This window comes from Mercenaria mercenaria, chromosome 5 (assembly GCF_021730395.1).
Source record: "Mercenaria mercenaria strain notata chromosome 5, MADL_Memer_1, whole genome shotgun sequence".
Taxonomy (NCBI): domain Eukaryota; kingdom Metazoa; phylum Mollusca; class Bivalvia; order Venerida; family Veneridae; genus Mercenaria; species Mercenaria mercenaria.
The window spans coordinates 10452428-10473268 of NC_069365.1; the positions used below are offsets into that span (position 1 = coordinate 10452428).

The 20841-nt window shown below is 35.0% G+C and overlaps 1 protein-coding gene across 2 annotated transcripts in view; it reads left to right on the plus strand.

The window, feature by feature from the left end:
- The window catches only part of LOC123556423 (uncharacterized), a 52987-nt gene extending 40448 nt beyond the window's left edge, over positions 1–12539 (plus strand). Inside the window, exons 26-35 of one of the 2 annotated variants that reach the window (XM_053542634.1) lie at positions 514–671; positions 1443–1578; positions 2184–2330; positions 3586–3721; positions 5952–6025; positions 6782–6910; positions 7870–7995; positions 8255–8403; positions 9857–9992; positions 10227–12539. In XM_053542634.1, the coding sequence (XP_053398609.1) occupies positions 514–671; positions 1443–1578; positions 2184–2330; positions 3586–3721; positions 5952–6025; positions 6782–6910; positions 7870–7995; positions 8255–8403; positions 9857–9992; positions 10227–10301 (1266 nt within the window). In that variant the 3' untranslated portion in view covers positions 10302–12539. The remainder of the gene's footprint in view (positions 1–513; positions 672–1442; positions 1579–2183; positions 2331–3585; positions 3722–5951; positions 6026–6781; positions 6911–7869; positions 7996–8254; positions 8404–9856; positions 9993–10226) is intronic. The other variant, XM_053542636.1, reaches the window with a different exon arrangement.
- Positions 12540–20841: the final 8302 nt, after the last annotated feature.

A 20841-nucleotide genomic window follows, 5' to 3' on the forward strand; every position in this document is an offset into this window, starting at 1 on the left:
AATGGAAAATGCGCAGATACCAGGCCCCCAGGTCCAAAATCAAGGTCACACCTTGAGGTCAAATGTAGAATAGATTAGCTTCGTGTCCATTCAATTTGTCTAAACAACTTAGAAAACGTCCATAGAGCTAGCATTAGTTGTTTATCTCATTAAGATGACATGCAGAGTGCAAAAGCTTGATCGTTACGACCAAGGTCAAGATCAGTCTTATATGTCTTAAGTTAAATAGCTAAACTTTGTGCCTTCTAAACCGCTGTGAAGATTTTCATCAACTGTCATCACTTATTTAACTCATCAAGACGGCGCACAGAGAACACAAGCCAAGTTACTTTGAACAAGGTCAAGGTCACACTTTAACAAATGTTAAAAAAACTTAACAACGTCTCTTCGCCGACAGTCACGGTTATTTTTGAAGGTAAAATGCCGGTCACAGCATTTTACTTTCTCTTTATCAAAGCGGCGTCTGTGGGTATTAATCGTTTATAGCGAAATCTAACGTAAACATTTATTCAGCAGACAGATTCCCTGGAACGACGGACGGTGTTGCAATACCACTACACAGCTTGGCCAGACAAAGACGTTCCAGATACAGCTTTGTCGCTTGCACAGTTCTGGCACACGGTAAGGAAGAATGACATTGCAAAGAATACACCTTGGCTAATTCACTGCAGGTAAAAATCGTTTTGCTATCAAAACAAGAATTATAACACATTTTAGGAAAATTAAAAAAATATTTTTGAATTTATTTTAGTGATGAATTAAAGATGAATAATATTAAAACAGAAAATAGTGTCTTTTTTTCTGAAATGTTTCAATTTCTTAAACATATATCGTAATGATGCTTTTGAGTGGATCAGCTGATATATGACCTATTCAAGCCAGTGTGTAAAACGTGATACTCTGATTATTTCTGCTAGCAAACCGAAGCTATAAAACGAATTGATTTACTATTCTGTTACGTCATACTGTACGCAAATGTATTCACCCTTACCCTGCTATACTTCTATAATGACCTTGTCGATCTTGCAATTTGGACAGTACCATTAACTGTTGAAGGAGTGCTTACCAAAGAGATACTGACTGAATAGCGAACAGTGCAGGTCATGATAAGGCTGCACGGGTGTGCAGGCTGATCATGATCTACACTAGTCACAAAGGCAGAATCAATTGTCTTCAGCATAATAAGGGTATATATCTTAATTGAAACCGCACAAACAGTTTTTATGTTTAATAGACTTGAGGATCTTAGCTCTCAAACCAATTCAATACACACGATTACAATTTCTTAAAGACAAAAGTGTTTTGCAGAGTAAATACTGAAATTTTTCAAAATATGCTGCGTGACAAGTTATCGATATAACCATGTAAATTCACAGTATTATAATAATATTGTAAAATATACAATACTATTTGTTGACACTCTGTTCTTTATCGAACTCTAGTGCGGGTGTAGGGCGAACTGGGACATTCATTGCCCTAGACTACCTTTATGATCAAGGAATGTCTGAAGGAAAAGTTGATGTTAAAGGGGTTGTTTACAGCCTGCGAGAACAGCGTCTGAATATGGTGCAAATGAAGGTAGTATCGTCATTGTAAAATATATACAAATGCAAATAAGATCCCATCATCGATAAGCGAACCATATTCGTTTTATTTTCGAAGAGATTGATATTTAAACAAACACACGTGTTCTGGTATAAAACAATATACGCTTGTATATAAATGAACCAAATTGGAATAATATGAACGTTTTGCTTACTTATATACCAAAGGTAAATTGTGTGCAGAAACGACATGGAATGAGAGCTCCGAACCAAATTCATTACAGGATTACATTCATTATTTTCCTGTGTCCATGTATGTGTAAAACTGCCGTAACACTTTTATTTAAATTTTGAATTGAAACTACGGTCATCCTATAGGAAATGATCTAAGCAAATGTGTACTCACACTAGTATGTCTTCTGAAATACGTATTCGAATATTACTGATACTCGTTTCGGCCTTGACGTTGAAATCCGCGAATATTTCTTTTGAAATACATGTGCAAATTTGTCCGCACAAAAAAACTTCAGTACAAAAGTTGTACACAACTATATTTTCTGATACCATTTTTAGTTAGTGTATTCTAACATTCTAGACAAAAACTTTTATCAACATATTTGTAATCATTGATTTTATTAGGAGCAGTATCTGTACCTACATGAAGTTACAGCAGAGGCTCTTGATCCGATTGGATCTGTCTGTGAGACTGACCAGTTCAGTGCAATTTATCAGAAGCAAATGAATAACAGAGAAACAGTTGAGGAGACTTTATTTGACGAGTACAAGGTAGCGAGTTCTTGAACTTCAGGATAGAAATTATCTCATTTTAGCATCACCTTCGTTCTTAACACATATTTCTTTAAAAAAGTAAACATACTGATTTATTACACGTCATTTAAATTAAGGGATAAAGTTCTTTTAAAGAGCGTAATGCCAATAGCTTTCGTGTAAATAATTCAGGAGAGGTGTATACAAACCTGAGTTATGTAATTGATAGTCCATAATGTATTTACTTTAATCATGACATTTAAAATGAGCAAAAAAGCAAACGTTTTTAATATGAAAATGTTTGTAATATTTGTTCAAACCAGAATTCAGTTTTAGCTCATCTGAGCACGAAGGGCTAATGGTGAGCTTTCAGGATCATTGAAGATCCGCCGTCCGTCGTAACAATTTCTTTAAAGAAGATTTCCTCCTACACAACCTTGCCCATTTCAACGAAACTTCACAGGAATTGATAGTCCATTTTTCTGATTTCTTTAATTTTAGGCCATCCATGCAAACTTCTGGTTACCATATCAACTTCATAAGAATATCTTTAAAATATTCTTTTCAGGAACTGCTGGCCTGATTTCATGATAGTTTTCCCCATAAGGCTGTATAGAAAAAAACCCCAACTGTTCTCCTCTTAAACCGTTGTCCCGATTGAAAAATAATTTACAAAAATGTCTCTAGGATGACTTCTACCAAATTCCCTCAGGCTTTCACCCACATTACCACATCACGCATCCCACTCCCACATTTTCTCTTTACTTTAAGTTTCTTACTATTGTCACTTAATATTACATCATCACTCACTGTCCATATGATCCTATCCACTTCTCTACCAACCTCAACATTACTCTCTCTACTTACACTCATTATTTTACCCCACCTCCCCCCCCCCCCCCCCCCCCCCCCCCAAAAAAAAAAATACAGTGTCGTTACCAGGTGGAAAATTTAAAAATCTTCCTGTCAGTAAACAATGCCGAAATCAATTTACAGATATTTCCCCTGCGTGACCCTCTACCAAAAGTGTTCAAGCATGCTGTGAAACTCCAGTTAGCGATATAGGGCCACCGTGGCTCCCTTGTTATAAAATGTCATTAATACATCACTGTATCAATGAAAGTGTCTCCCGCTATTGTAATATCACGGATAAAGATGCACCAACCAGAAACTGCCATTAAAGTGATAGTCAATACGTTTTTCAAAAATAAAGAGTTACGTTGATGGCTGTTTTATGTCTCCAGTCGATAATGTAAACTCCAAATATTTTCAGAAATTGTGCGAGACCACGGAGACGGATAATGAATCTGAAGCGGAAATTGTGTACAGCAACATCACGGACAGAGATATGAAAGACGCTCAACGGACAGAAAATGTTCATAAATCAAGAAATCTTGATATAATTCCAGGTATGAGTTTTTATTCGAATGTAGGAAAAAAAAAAAAGAACGATTTATGAATAGCTCAAATTTTACAATATACCAACAAGAAGAACAATCAGTGTAATGTCTGCTACACTCATATTGGGCTTATTGTACCCCCCGACAACAAAGTTGTAAGGGGGTGTATACTGGTTTCAGGTTGTCTGTCTGTTTGTCTGTCAGTAGACGCAATCTTGTGCGCACCATCTCTCCTCATCCCCTTGACACAATTTAATGAAACTTCACACAAGTGATCAGTACCAACAGTAGTTGTGCATGGGGCATGTTAGGTTCTTTTAGAAAAAAAAATTGCAGAGTTATGGGACTTTGTTTTTTGTTACTATACTATATACATAGACACAATCTTGTGCGCACCATCTCTTCTCATCCCCTTGACACAATTTAATGAAACTTCACACAAGTGATCAGTAACAACAGTAGTTGTACATGGGCCATGTAAGGTTCTTTTAGAAAAAAAAATTGCAGAGTTATGGGACTTTGTTTTTTTGTTACTATACTATATACATAGACACAATCTTGTGCGCACCATCTCTCCTCATCCCCTTGACACAATTTAATGAAACTTCCACAAGTGATCAGTAACAACAGTATTGTCATGGGCATGTAAGGTTCTTTAGAAAAAAAATTGCAGAGTTATGGGACTTTGTTTTTTGTTACATACTATATACATTGACAATCAATCTTGTGCGCACCACTCTCCATCCCTTGACACAATTTAATGAAACTTCACACAAGTGATCAGTAACAACAGTATTGTGCATGGGGCATGTTAGGTTCTTTCAGCGACAAAAATTGCAGAGTTATGGGACTTTGTTTCTTGTTAACATACTATGTACATACAGTCTGCATATGCAATCTTGTGCGTGCCTAATCTACCAAACCCTTGCACACAATTTAATGAAACTTCACACAAGTGATCAGTACCAACCCTAGTTGTGCATGGTGCATGTTACATTCTTTTAGATAAATATTCTGCATAGTTATGGGGCTTTGTTTTTTGTTACTATACTGTATACATACAGTCTATATACATACAGCCCACATAATTATGCAATCTTGTGTGCGTCAAATTGCAGTGTACTGTGTCAGTGCATGCGGGGGGTACATTCATCACCTTTAGTGATAGCTCTAGTATTATTATTATTCTACCAGATTTACATAGCGTCCTTTTCATAATAAACACGTTCAAAGACGCTTAACATAAGCAACTGCAGCCACACAGGGCGCGAAATCATCCTCTACTAGTACAGACACAGAGCGATCTGACCAGAGAGACAGAGTGAGATAAAGCCCCCAGAACAGACAGAGAGAACTTTTCAGATACAGACTTGTCCGGCTAACTTAGCCTAGCTCTTTTCGAATAGACAGTCTGGTTCTTTAACGCGCCCGGTGTTTAGCACCGATACACGCAAAGCCGTCTTTCCTGCGAAGAACCAGTACAGGCCTCTAGTTAGGTGGGAGACACCGAAGAGCATCTCGGAAATTTCCAGTGCCTGGGCCGGGATTCAAACTCCTGACCTTTGATTGACAGTCAAGCGTGTTACCACTAGACCACTAGATGTATGGGTAAAATTCCAAACATGAATAAGTTCTAGAAAATCCATCCATAAATAAAAATTTTGATTTGGTTTACCTAGGTAGGACAATTGTCTTTGTTATCACAACCCACGAGCAAGCACTGGATCAAACTGTCATACTAGATGTAGATAATCTGCAGATAAATTATGTTGCCTGGGCATTACGTAGGGGCCACTCGAACAGTGAAGTTTTTTCTCGAAGGCTTAGCTCGAATAATCATTTAATAACTTAATTATTCTCGTGAACCCCTACTGTTTCTATTACACATCTTACGATGTAAATAAACACAGAAGTAAAGGTTATTATAGTAAATAACTGATGCGCTGATATCATAATAATAAAATAGGTAAAACAGGTTAAAGTGATCCTACTGTTATGTTTATATACAATACTTAGTTATCTAATAAAACAAATGTAAAATTATCATAAAGGTGAAACCACTGTTTTTAGAATATATCATTCTTGGGACTATATAAAATTGCATTTCATCTATAACAGGAAAATGCTACACGTCAGTAAACGCAAAATCTGTGTTACAAAAGGTAACAAAATCTACAGAATATTGCACACATGCACACATATGATATTAGCAATTTTAATTTTCTCCATCTGTTTTCAGCGGATAATCATCGACCAAGACTGAGTATGACTGTTGACGGTAGAAATGATTTCATAAATGCCGTTTTTGTGCCAGTACGTATATTTTCAAAATAACATTCAATATATACGAGCATATTAATTTATATAGAGATAAATCAAACAACAACGATGAACATTACATTTCTATTGTTGGTTTTTTAATATTCCAGCATCTTATACGCCCGTCTCTGAAAGAGCGGGGCGTATTATGTGAACGTCCATTGCGTCTAAAGCATGTCCGCTCTCTAAATCGAACAGTTTTCATCCGATCTTCACCAAACTTGCTGACAATATTTGTGGGCGTAATATCTCGACCGTTTTCGATAACCAGCCAGATCGCCCTAGGCATTCTTGGATTATGGCCCTTGAATTACTCGAAAAACTGCGAATTGAGCCTTGTCCTCTCTCTAAGTCGAACAGTTTTCATCCAACGGGCGTATTTTGTGACAGTCTGGCACTCTTGTAACTCTTGTTTAAAGGCTCATAATGTCTTTGTTCCAAATGCGGCTGCCACATTTTCCGTTATGAACAAAGGATATGTTTAATTTTTGTTGAATCCAATTTCCGGTAAATGGTTCTTCTAATATTTGTCAAAGGTTTGAATGTAAATGAACTTAGTAGAAAGTTTTGTTGAATCTTTCTGTTAACCTCCCTTTATGACTTTTACGGTAGAGGTTCATGTGTAGCATTAAAAGTAGCGCTTTTATAACCATGTTTATGTGAATAACATTCATTTAGACAGCTGTTTCTTCAGTTTTTAACATAAAATGTAAAGCCTTATGAACCTTTAAAAGTTACTGTCATTTTCAGACTTTTAGACAGCGAGATCGTATGATCTTAACACAGTTGCCAGCTGAGGATACAGTTGTTGATTTCATAAGAATGATGTGGGAATTTGATGTCAAAACAGTTGTGTTGCTAGAAAATGACGCATCTGAGGTAAAGAACTTTCGTAATAAACGAAGGAGAGGTATTCAAATTACGCAAATCTAAGTACAATGATTTTTTTGTGTAAAGCTTACAGGCGTAAGTAAATTACAATATTATTAGTTTGATCATACAATAGATATGTATGGGTAAAATACATAGTAAGAGATGAAATAAATACAACATAGAGATCTTCCATTTTAAAACATATCATTTGATACCATTGAAATTGTCACTATAAAATGGATAAAGGATAATTTCCTAAGTGTAAAACTTGTATATGATACCATGGGCTGTAGAAACTTTTCTAACGTTGTCATTGAGTGCTGCTTGACTTCCAGTAGTTATTACGAATGGATTATTATTATCATACCGAATAATATAGCATCCTGTTTCATGATAAACACGTTCAAATGCACTTTACATATCGCAAAGCAGTCACTCAGTGCGCCAAATGCATCCTCTACTAGCACAGACATAGTGCGATCTGACCAGAAAGACAGAGTGAAACAAAGCCCCCAGAAATCCTTTTAGATACAGGCGGTGAAGCGGCATTGCTGCGTGACCTCAGAGTTCCATTATTACGCAATAGATTAATAATAATTATATATAAATCTAATACCACTGGTCTCTTAAATGAACCAGTTTTGTTTAACGTAGTTTTTCAACAGTATTTCAGTTATTAACGACAAGCGGTTGACCTTACCATTGTCCCTGGATTCTGTACTAGTACAAATCTATTCTCAACAAGTAACTGCCAACTTCCCAAATGACTCAGAAGTGGAAGACGAATGATTTATTACAAAACGTCTTATCAAATCGAGAACATACGGTCCAGCCGAGGATCGAACTCACGATCCCGCAATCTATAGATCGGCACTCTTCCTGTTGAACTAAACGGGAGATTTTTTGTATACCTGTTAATTACGTCACTACTTGGGGAAAATATTGATAATGTTTTAAATTGACAGGACGTGAAATACTGGACAACGCAAAAGAACATAAAGTCAGTTGGACCATTCAAAATGGAACTTATAAATGAAGCGAGAGAAGATGTCTACGTTTTGAGAACAATTCGTTATGCATATGAAGGAAAGGTAAGAACAGACACCAAGAGCGCTGTTCAATAAGTTTGATAACTTTATTTCATATACACATATGATGTAACTACGATCTCCAGATGTTGGGTTTACGCTGTACTTATTTATATGTCAAGCTTAGACAACTAATAGGAAGTCGTACGAAAACATACATTTAAAAATCAAGAAAACAACTAACTGAATGTATGTCGGCATTATGTCGTGCAACAAAGCATTTGTTAACAGTTTATCATGATTTGGATCTTTATTATTTTAGACTGAGGAAAAGGTTGTTAAGCAGTTCCACTTTACAGCATGGCCAAAAGATAGTGCTACACCTATCAACACAGAGTCCATCTTACACATGATTACCGACATCGAAAACGTAATCGAGGACGCATCCTCTCCCTTGGTCGTACAATGCCAGTAAGTAAAATTTCGAAATAATAACATGTCTTGTTATGTTTATGCAAATTACAAGTGCTAAATAACCAATGCTGAGAAATTACGTAATATATGAACGTTGAACAAACACAAAACACTTTCTGGTAAATTGTGTGTGTGTACACAATTAAGCAGCGGCACAAGTTGTAAAGAAATTATATGTCTAGTTACGGTTGTAACCTTTAAATCACGATAATAATGTTACAGCTTGTTATAGTTTGTGCAAGATAAAGTCAAGTTTTCAATTGATTTTTTGTATAAACATTTTATCCTCTATGTTGGAGAGACAAATGGTGTTAGATTAATACCAGATGGAGAAACAAAACCGACTGTACTCATGTGTGCTAATATTTATTCTTATCGAAGTGTTTTTTTATATATTATATTTGTTCGCATGTGTCTTTGTGCATGATTTATTTAAAATGGTTAACTTTTGTAAAAAGGATAGAATCTGGTTGAAAACGGGATCCCTATGTCTGTATTTTATTTGAAAAATAAACTATTTAAATATTTAATATAATAACAATATTCAAACCCTTTTTGCAATGTACCAAAACTTGTATGTCATATATTGAAAATAATCGATATATCGCTTGCTGTTAAAATTGTCTTAATTCATCTATTCCACAAAGTTTGAATACGCTTACACTTCAAGAAAATGATCCCTATACTTTTCTGTTATATGTTTCAAAAATTGCACTATTTGGTGCTTTGCTATTTTGCTTTGAAGAACAGCTTAGAATATTCTTATTAAAAATTTACTGAAACGGATTTGATTTTGTGGTATCTACTGTTACTTTTAAACTTTATTCATAAACTATGCTCCATATTCTATGCCATTGCTTGAATTCAAGAATTGTACCACATGTCAACGTTTTCTTCCAGAATTTATATGTGGTTTTAATTTTACCTTTAACTGCTTTGTGTATAGTAGTTAAATATTTAGAATTTAGCTGTCTGAACTTCTGAGGTTAGGTTCTGGAGTGTAGAATTTTTTATCTTCCAATGATCAATTTAGGTTTGGCTTAATGCTGGAAATGATTTGACACAATTTTAGGAATTCATTATTCCGTAGATATTTAAGTACGTTGACTGTTCAAACGGACAAAAATCATTATTTCTATAATCAAATAAACGTTCTAAGTATTTGATGCCTTTTTCAAGCCATTCTTTGTAACAAACCACTGTATCTTCATTCCTTATTTTAGAATTATTCCAGTTATCTCTTTTCCAACTAATTTGTTTGAGTTGTCTTTTTATTGATATGCATTATGCGCCATGCAATAAGATCATCAAAAAATCTTTTCCATACGTTTTATTATCTTTGACATACAAATTACTTTCAACGTTACGGAGGAAAGTCAACGTTCTCGATGAATAAAAGGACTGATATCATCTACTGCTTACTATAGTTTTGTTTATTCTTTGATTAAAGTGACGGTGCTAAGAAGAGCGGGCTCCTGTGTGTACTGTGCTGTGTGTTGGAGAGGATGAAAACAGACAGGGAGGTTGCCATTGCAGAAACTGTAAGGCTGGTCAGACTGAGGCGGAAGCAAGCCATCGACAACTTTGTAAGCAGCTATTTTGCTCATATCTGAAGACAGTGTATCACTTGCAAATTTAGATAGGTGTCATTGTTTAGATACGTGTCATTGCTTAGACGTGAAATGTAACGTTGCAATTTTCATTTCAAGATACGTGAATATACTTATTTCATGAAAAAAATATTTTGCCACTGTTAATCCATATACAAATATAAATGCGTAACGGCTAAAATAACTAACACAATCCTCATTGCATTTCAGGACCAGTATCTATTCTGCTATAACACCATTCAGCACTACCTTGAGAGTCACAGTGTTTATGCAAATGTATTGTAAGGATCGGACATTATGACCCTGTTAATTGGCTCTGTTACATGGTATTTTGGAGTGACCTAAGACATAGACTTAATATGAAATATATCACATTTCACATTAGTTCAAGCTGACATGGCTTTATATATTACCGAGTCTAGAATTAGTATAATTTATTTCGTTTGAAGTTGAAAAATAAAATGATCATGTGAGTTTTATTCAGAAGAGAAATAAGAACAGTGTTGTCATAAAATTCATATACATGAACAATAATGGCGTTCTGGTACTTCGTACATTATATAACTTTTATAAAGATATACACTGTAAGTGTAGATCTCTGTAGTTGATAAGGAAATCTATTAAATGTAAATTTATGACAGAATTCTACTGGAGCTGATGCTGCAGAATAAAAGTTCAATGTTTGTAAAGCATATTACTGTGACGTGGGGCGTTAAGGAAATATAACTGTTACCATTCGTTACCGTTAAAAACTTGATAAAACTTTATTATTTCATGTGAAGAGATTTTATCATCTTAAGTGAAATAAATTGTAAACATTAATTTTTATCATATGTGAATGATTCGACCAATCAGCGCCATGTAAGTGTCATTTTTATTCTATTCATGTTCCTTATGTCTTTCCTAGAATATAACGTTACAAAATACGTAACCCCATTCCCCCACCAAAAAATAGTACGATATTAAACAGGTGTCATTTTGTGTCATCTATTCATGATGTATGCAAAACAAACAAAATGATTATATAATTTCATAAAAAGCCTTTACTTAAATACTTATTTACTTAACCTTCTTGCGTGTAAGAGTAAGATGTTTCATCGAAATTTAAACCAAAAAAAAGTATTTGATGTAGCTGTCCTTGTAAAAACACCCGCGATATTTATTTATAAGTAGACTTTTTTGAAAAGATAACTTCTATTAATGTTTTAGATTGTTGATATTCCTGCATGTCAGGAAGGTGTTTTTTGTCAAGAAATTTTGCCGGTGCTAGAAAAACTCACCGGGTTGTAAAATGGCTCACGTGTTGCAATTTATGAATGTACGCATAAATTCATAAGTAAGTTTGCAAGATAGTTCTCAAAAGAAAAGCGTTTTTTTTTCATTTCTTTTTATCAAATACAGAATACTGTATACAAAACAGTATCGGTCTTTATTTGAAGATGCAGATGGAAATATCTGGCTCTCGGGTAATTGTTTTGTAATAACTCGGTAGAGCCTCGTTCCGACCTTAACAACCACCCTCGCGACAGATACATGTATTTCCATCCGTACTTTCAACCAGCGATAGAGCCATACAAATTATTCAGAAAGATGTTGTATGTATGAAGGTAGTTTAGTTTGTGTGTGTGCTAGTGGGCGTTACACATTTTATTACCGCTTGTGAACAGACTCGATGAAAAGGAGTCTGCAATTATTGTATGCTTATAAAAGATCTTTCACAAATTTGATTTATATTGTTAATAATTTGTGGATTATGTACTCCTTAAAAATTTTTATAAATCAATCACCTTTCAGTATATTTAAATATAAATTAAACTCAAATACTGTTTTTGAGGTTGTGACATAGTAAGTGTCCTTTTGAACTGTTTCAAATGGTTTGATTGTTTTTTTCAGATCTGTCTTTGTTTGCATATTTAAAAATGCATATATTCTGATAAAGAATATTCCAGTTTTTTTAACAGATATGCAACATCATGCCTGTGTTCCAGTATGCCAAAGTATATCTCATTAAGTTATGATTTTTTCCTGTGTATTCGGAATATTTTTGTTATATTGTTATACACTAATATCTCAATCATTTAGCATAAAAACTTTTTATCATACATCCAATGAGCTTTAGCATTTTAGAATGTTGCAGTTATTTTCAAAACATACGAGGGTTAATGATGATTGAGTGGGAACTGTGGCCACTTAATTGTTTTATTGTGCTTTTTTTCATTTTATTCCAGTATTTGCTAAATTTCTTTTGATGGACTTTCAAGGAAACATTCTACATTAACTTAAAGTTTATTCTATCTCGAGCTACAAACATCTGTTTGACAGAAAAGAATAAAAAATAAAACAAACATATACTCTTTTGAGGATGTAGTTCATTTTGTTTCGTCATGCATTCACTTAAGTGCTTCGTAATATTTTATTAACAGACAATGCTGTCATTTTCTTGGATTGCGTGCCATGCTTCTGCTTAATTGTTTTTGTGTAACATTTCAAGATTCAATAAATAAATTTGTGCAACAACATGAATTTATTTTATCTTCAGTTTCAGTCCTTTCTCTCTATTCAGTCACATTTGTTCGTTTTGGCTCAAACTAAAAGTTTATCATTGCAGGATAAACACTTAAACTGACCACAACAGAATTAACATGCTGTCAGTTTTGATACTCTTTTAAACAATTCCATGATTGATGACAAATTTTATTCATTAATAACTTGTTATATTATTTGGCATCTCCAGTGTGAAGCCTTCTGCATTATTATATATTGAAATAACCATCCCAGTAAATTTTTCGATTTTCATTCTTACCTTTTGAATTGGGACTATGGAAAAACTCGACATTTCAGGTTCCTCGTTGGATAAAGGCCACAGCCAGGCAAAATCCATTTGAGTCATTACAACATAACGGATCGATATATATACTTTTATAATAACCCTATCGTACACCTTTGCTGTCTTCGCAAAATCGTATTGATTTTTTTCAAACACATACTTAAGTATTAAGGCTCTTATTCAAATGGTTATCACATTGACTCCTGATAGCCTAATTGCATCTACGGTCGATATGAATGTCTGTTATTGGAATGAAAAAAGTTTTGTGAAATAACGTTAATTTGAAAGGATCATATAAATAGTGTAAAGGCAAATGTGCTGCTATTTCAAAGTGAAATTCCTGTCTGAAGATATGTACATTGTACTATGAACATTCTATTACAAATTTGCAGAATCCAGTATCCTCGTTGCACTATCGTATAGCTTACTTGGATCAAAGAAAGCTTACGTTTTTTTAAACATTTTTATCACGTGACCGGATGCCATGGTGTTTCCAGAATGAAAGGGATAACCACGCCAAGTGAACTATAATTTAAAGATTTTAAAGTGAAACTGTAGTGGTAAAATTCTGCAATATCGTGTTAGATAATGCAAATGTCGACATGTTTTCGCAAGAAATCAACATATTATAACAAGTCGATATTTATATCGACATATTGCATTCAGTATGTTTAATAATTGTTTTCTTGAGATCCGCGTAAGCTGTAATGATATCTCAACATATGTCGATATAAATCATCTTTTTCTTTATTTTGTAAGGCAAGTTCTTAACCCAACCCGACTATATGTAAACTGGATACTTTATATATTTACATTCATACAATTACAAAGTCATTTCAATGACAGTGATCAGGTGATGTAGGAGAGGTGTGCTTGGTTATGATTAAATACGTATGCGTGGATCTTGGGTCTCCTACAATGAACATAGAAACAAAATAAGAACGTATGGTATCTCTAGAAAACATGCGGATACACTGTGTATCGGTAGTATACGAGCACTTAGGCACTCAATGAAATTGCGTTATCTAACGTTACCCATAAACGTTTCAGTACATTGATACTATCAAAAGAATCGAAATATTCAAGATGCACGTACATCGTCAATAAACACCAGACACATTTAAGAATATTAAGAAATTCCGGAAACGTGAGTATTTGCTGTGTTGTCCTGTTTATTTAACTTCCAATGATACCTAATGGAATTGTAGAAAAACTTGTCAAGACAGCAAAATGTTTACATTTTTCCTCGCGCTATCGATAATAGCCCTGGGGGCAATTATATAATATGATGCTGCATCAAGCAGTATGATGACAGGAGAATTTCAAGTATAAATTTGTTACTTTTTATAGTCACTACTTTGCTTTGAATGTTTTGATATCTAAGCTGAACGCTTTACTATACGGTGCGGTACTACGAAACAAAGTATAATCTGACTAAAGTACATCTCCAATTAACGCTACACACATTTGATCTGAAGACGTGCTATTGATAGCCTCGTTCTGAAAACCCTTCCACTAGCCAGTCAGAGCCTTACTTACAACATTTTGTATGTGGAGACAGTAGTTTAAAGAGTCTATATTCAGCCTGTTTTTTTTATATTTACAATACGGGCAGGGTGACGGTATCAATCTAAAGAAAAATTTAGATTTACAGAGCTAATGTTACTATACGCTGCATTTGAAAAAATATATATGATACTGGGTGTTCCATTTCTTTCAGCTTTCACAGATGAGGGCATGACTTTGGAGTAACAAATTAATATTTACAGAGCAAATGTTACTGTTGGTTGCGTATGAAAGCTATATTTCACTTGTTAATCTTTAATCAGCTTTTCACAAAACGCATCCGTATACGACTCAACGCAGCTAATATAGAAATCGCATTACAAGCATGTTTTAATATCGGGCTGCTGTGACTTTGGTGTTTGCCCCTCTCTACCATTGAGGATATGTCTTTGAACTTTATGGTCTGATCTACATTTTGAGGGGTCATACTGCCGATTCGGATCACTGGTTAGGGCAGGGTGACGGTATCAGTTTGGAGAAAATTTAAGATTTACAGAGCTAATGTTACTATACGCTGCATTTGAAAAAAAATATATATGATACTGGCTGTTCCATCTCTTTCAGCTTTCACAGAGGAGGGCATGACTTTGGAGTTACAAACTAATATTTACAGAGCAAATGTTACTGTACTTTGTGTATGAAAGCTATATTACACTTGTTAATTTTTTATCAGCTTTTCACAAAATGCGTCCGTATACGACTCAACGCAGCTAATATAGAAATCGCATTACAAGCATGTTTTAATATCGGGCTACTGTGACTTTGGTGTTTGACCCTCTCTACCACTGAAGATATGTCTTTGAACTTTATGGTCTGATCTACATTTTGAGGGATCACACTGCCGATTCGGTTTATTGGTTAGGGCAGGGTGACGGTATCAGTTTGGAGAAAATTTAAGATTTACAGAGCTAATGTTACTATACGCTGCATTTGAAAAAGTATATACTCTAATAATAAGTTTTCGCTTAAGTCGGCGTTGCATATTTCATTTCCACGCACTAACATCCTCATTCAAACCGACTCTGCTTGTATTTTGCTTGGTTGTGTTCTATGTTTCCAGGGGATCTTCTTACAGATTTGATTAACTTTACAACAGCAGCCATTAAACGGAGTGATTCTCCCATACCAGTACTTAGACTCAGTATTGTTATATTTTCTTGTCCTTCGTGTTCATTACGTCAGTTAATATTTACGACAATAGAATTCCACTTAATAAGGCGGTCCTATGGAGCGTGGTTGTGTTACACATTTCATTACTTTTCATGAACAGATTCGATTAAACCGAGTCTGCAATTGTATTGGTTTGTTGCGTTTTGTTCTTCTAAAGATTCTTAAAGATTTTATTTATTATGTATTAGTAGGAGAAAAGCTTACGATCTTTTCAGATCTATCCGCGCCTCATTTATGTTGTGTTAGTGGTAATGTTTGGTTATTGAGCTTGAACATTTCGTCTTGGGGGTTCCAGTACTACCGCCTTCATTGCTTTGGGTACATGTATTTTCTTAGATACGAAGCCATTTTTTTTCAATTTTGTCTTTTGGCAGTATCTGTGATGTGATATAGATATGCTCTATAATCTGCCCTCTCTAGATCCCAGGTTGTTTAGTTCTGTCTATTGAAGTCTTTAAATGGCTGCAAAAAAGCAAAGCCCTTTAAGTGGCCATAACTCTAGAACCCACAATGGGATATGGCCAGTCCGAGACATGCCAATACAAGTTGTGCGCAAGTTTGATTAGAGTTGATTGCAAAATGTGACCTCTCTCTTGTTCACAAGCCAAAAATCGCAAATTTTGGCCATTTATTGGGCCATATCTATGGAACCTATCTGGGCAGTTTCGAAAGGAACAGAGATATCATGCCAATACAAGTTAGGTGCAAGTTGATTGCAAAATATGGTCTCTATCGTGTTCACAAGCACAAAATAGCAAATTTTGGTCCATTAAGGGGGCATAATTCTAGAACTCATGATGGGATCTGGTCAGTTATTGAAAGGAACCGAGATAAATACAAGTTGTGTGCAAGTTTGATTAAATTGCAAAATGTGGTCTCAGTCGTATTCACAAGCCAAAAATAGCAAATTTGACGGGATCTGTTCAGATTTCGAAAGGAAACCAACGAGATACTATTCCAACACAAGTTGCATGCAGGTTTGAATAAAAATGATTGCAAAATGTGGTATCTATCATGTTCACAAGAAATCGTGAACGGACGGACGACGGACAAAATGCGATCACAAAAGCTCACCCTGTCAATACGTGACAGGTTGGCTAAACAGAAAAGATCAAATGTGGGTGCACTCTTTCTATGGACCTGTATGATGCCAAACAATATATCTTCGGGACAATCCGTGTTATAACGGAAATGTGCATGAACTGCGTATGGAAATGATATTAAGTGACATGATTTCACGAATAAAACAAAAAGGACAGAAAGTGAATGTGATTTCACTGCGAACATCAGGTCCTAATTTCACGAAAATGCTTAAGTTTTTTTATTGACTTCAGTATGTTGATTTGCTAAAGTTTTTACTTTTCTAAAGCAAATTAACGAACGTAAGTCAATTAACAAACTTTAGTCATTTCGTAAAATCGGGGTCTGCTTAGTAAAAATTGTACGTGTATATATTTATGTATGTAAAATAACAGAAGAAATGTGAACACAAGAAGTTAATATAGATTCTGCTTGAAGAGGATGTAAACTTGCTTGTAAGATCTAGCATGCACATGCTGTTCAAGGTTAATTATTATGATCACTCGGCATTTGTACACATCGATTTAATGCTCATCATTTATTCTAACATAGTTCAAAGAATTATGTATTCAAAATAAGTTGCCGCGGACGATGATGAGGACACGTGTATTTTTGTCCCACATTTTTTTCTTTCTACATAAATGATATATCACAAGGCTGTCACGGCAACGTGTTGCTGTTTATTTAGTTATTTAGTTCATATGTTTTATTTTATTAGTAGGGACTGAATATAAGAAGCAACGGTCAAACACTTACCAAAGATGAGAGCCAGACTTAACCAGAGAAATTTGACAACTTTATAAGTTTGAAATTAATTGAACAAGTAAGTGATGACCGTCGCTTCTGGCTATTAAACATAAATAACAAAATCTTATTCAGTGGAATAAGGCCGCGACTTTATTTTTTAAATTTATATAAGATAGCAAGTTCTAAAAGAATTGAAATATCATGGCACATGTAAGACTTATAACAATGATGAAATGGAATATGATAGGAAAAGTCTCCAGCCAAGGTGCATAGAGACCGAATAGCCAACGCCAGGGTGCAGAAGAACTATTCAATAAGCTAGACCTGCACTAAACGGTGTAAGGGGGAAATACATGTACATAGAGTTAGGCAGGAACAACTACTAAGAAATCGAGGCCAAGATGCTCAACAACTTCTCTTAAATAATGATGATGACGTTCTGTTTAACTGATTTTTTGTATGTTTTCATCCTTATAGGTAAGAATCTGAAAGGATAAATTGATATCTAACGCAAAAATACAGGAGAATACTATTTTTTTTTTTATAAAAACTGATAAATTATTACCATTTAAAGGTAAATATATAAATAAATCCGTTTAATTATATATTGTACGCTACGGATACGGAAGCAAAGGTGAGGATCGGGCACATTGTGCCACGCAATGGTTAACCCTCCAAGCAATCAACTGCACTAAGCGGCACTCAAGAACATAAACAGGGGGGTGATGTCTGTTTCAACATACCCAAGTGTTAGAGGTTTGTAGCAAAGTGATCCACAAATATATAAAATATGCAATGAGTACTGATTTACAAGTACACATTTATCAACAACTTTCGACGGATCAAAGATCAATTGGCCGAAGAGTTGTAATCCCTGTTTAATATAAGATACAGTCAATTCGAGGAATTTGGTTGAACGGCCGACCATATAGGTCAAGGCCCCCTCTAACGGTTAAGAAGCGCACGCCCTTAACACCAATGATAAGTGAAGGCCAGTCGAACGCCAAACTTAAGATGCTGATCTAGTGGCCAACCTAGGAAGTGAGCTTAAATTTTAAGATAGTACCGCAGTATCAAACCTTTAAAGGCATGCCAAAATTGTGGATCATATAAATTTTATATAGCTCACGTGATCAACAGGAACTGCGGAGAAAAAAAAATTTGAACAAACAAACGAAATTAATTCTCCTGTACGAGTGCATTAGACCAGTATCTCCTTTACAACTTGCATGATACTTGTTTTACGATGATGTTAAGAAGAGAGAATAAAATATTAGTCACGACTGATAAATAAGGCAATTACATAAATTCAGTTGAATGAGTATTCAAACAGCTAGGGTATGTAAAATGTTTTTGCAAAGATACAACAAAAGTTTATATACATGTGCATACATGTTGTTAGCACTTTAAATTAGTTACAGACATATCCGTATCGTCCATCCACAGAACTCACAACTGAATACATAATTCACTATCTGATAAAATTACCAGCACTGTTTGTGTCACAATCACAATATTATGTCCCAAGGTAACTGCGCTCGATATTGACTCGGCGCTGTACATTGACCCGGCACTGTATATTGACCCGGCTCTAGACTGGTTGATCTGGCACTGTATGTTAACCCGGCGGATATGGCATGACCTGGGGCGTTGAAGCTGAAAAATATATAACTAGGCGGCAGAAATTATGTTATAACAATGAAAAGAAAATAGGGAGAGGTGGGTGGGGATTTTTCCTGCAATGTGTCCTCTACAGCTGTAAGAGAAGAGAAAGAATGAGCCGTTTACGATTGACTTATAAAAGTACACGAAATTAATCGTGCGTGAAATGCATAAACAAGGTGTGCTATATTATAAATACGAATAAAATTTGATGGGTAAATAACGGAACAATAGAAGCCGAATAGGCGTGATATAAGATACAACAATCCTACTAAAAATAACGAGCATTTATTTCATAAAAGAACATAAATGCATATATTTCGAAAAAAACACTCACAGTTCTCAGGGAGTATGTACTGTTTGCATATATAAGGTAAATTTGATTTGATAATACATCCATTAAAACAGACATTTTGAATTAAGGTTCAGTACACCGACATTCTTACAGACTTACACCTCCATCAATCTTACTTCGATAAACAACAGCAATGCTACATTTTATACAACTTTATATATTTGCAATACTTTGAACCTCATTAAAAAGACATACTTAATTCGGAATTCTTCTTAAGAGATGCAACAGCAAGAGCTCCGCCAAGCGGGGCAATATATGCCCGAAGGGTTATATCAGAGGATGGGAGCAGAATTTAAAAAACTTGACTGTTGAAGCCTAAAGGACTGGAATAACAAAGGGGAGAAATTTAAAAAAATCTATGTCTACAAATTTTTTTTACCAGGTACAGATATATGTCAGAAATGTCAGAGTACACCTAAAAATTGGAGGTACATCAATGTTGTACCACAGAAAAGTGGTCTCGGGGTTTCCCTATAGCCAATAATAAAAAAAGCTACAAAATAAGCTATTCATAGAAAAGTAAAAGGGACTTAGTTCAAAAATAATATTGTTAGTGAACAAAAGAGGGGTCTGCCAAATAAAAACAAGAACACCGCAATGCAGAGCAATATACATACGAAACAAAGTCATATGAGCTTTGGCCCTAAATGTGACCCTGACCTTGAAGCAAGCAATCCATCACATGCGCTCTGTACGTCGCCTCGATACGGTGTACATTTGTGAAAGTCATGCGGCTTTTGACCCCTAAGAATGACCTTTATCTTGAAGCAAGTCATCCGTAACATGCAAATTGCACAGCGTCTTGATGTGGTTTACATTTGTGCCAAGTTTCTTTGAAAACTTCAAACAATTCAAGAGTTTAAATATAGAACGGACACGAAACAAACTCATATTACCTTGGACCCAAAAGTGTGACCCTGACCTTGCAGCAAGCCATCAGAAACATGCGTTCTGCACGTTTCCTCGACGTAGTGAACATTTGTGTCAAGTTTCTCCGAAATCCTTCATGGGGTTCAAGAGTTACAGAGCGGACACGAAATTGTTAATAGACGGACAGACGGATAACGGGAGTATAAAATAATACGTCCTTTCGGGCGTATAAAAATTAATCTGCGGAAATTTTGTGTTTATTGCAATGAGACTGACCAGTGTGAACATAAAATATTCTGTATTTTACACAAGATTATTTAGCAACATTTCGATCAGTTATGAACTCGATTTGGTGGTTTCGCAGAACAATGCCGTTGAAAGAATGAATAAATATTTTTCAACAGAAGTATCATACAAGGTTTTCAGAGAAAGTCAACAATATAGCCAATAGATGATACGTTTAATAAGTTTATTTCAAATATTCCTTAAGACCAACTGTCCAATAACGTTAACAATCAAGGTAATGACAATGGCAATTTATTACAAAA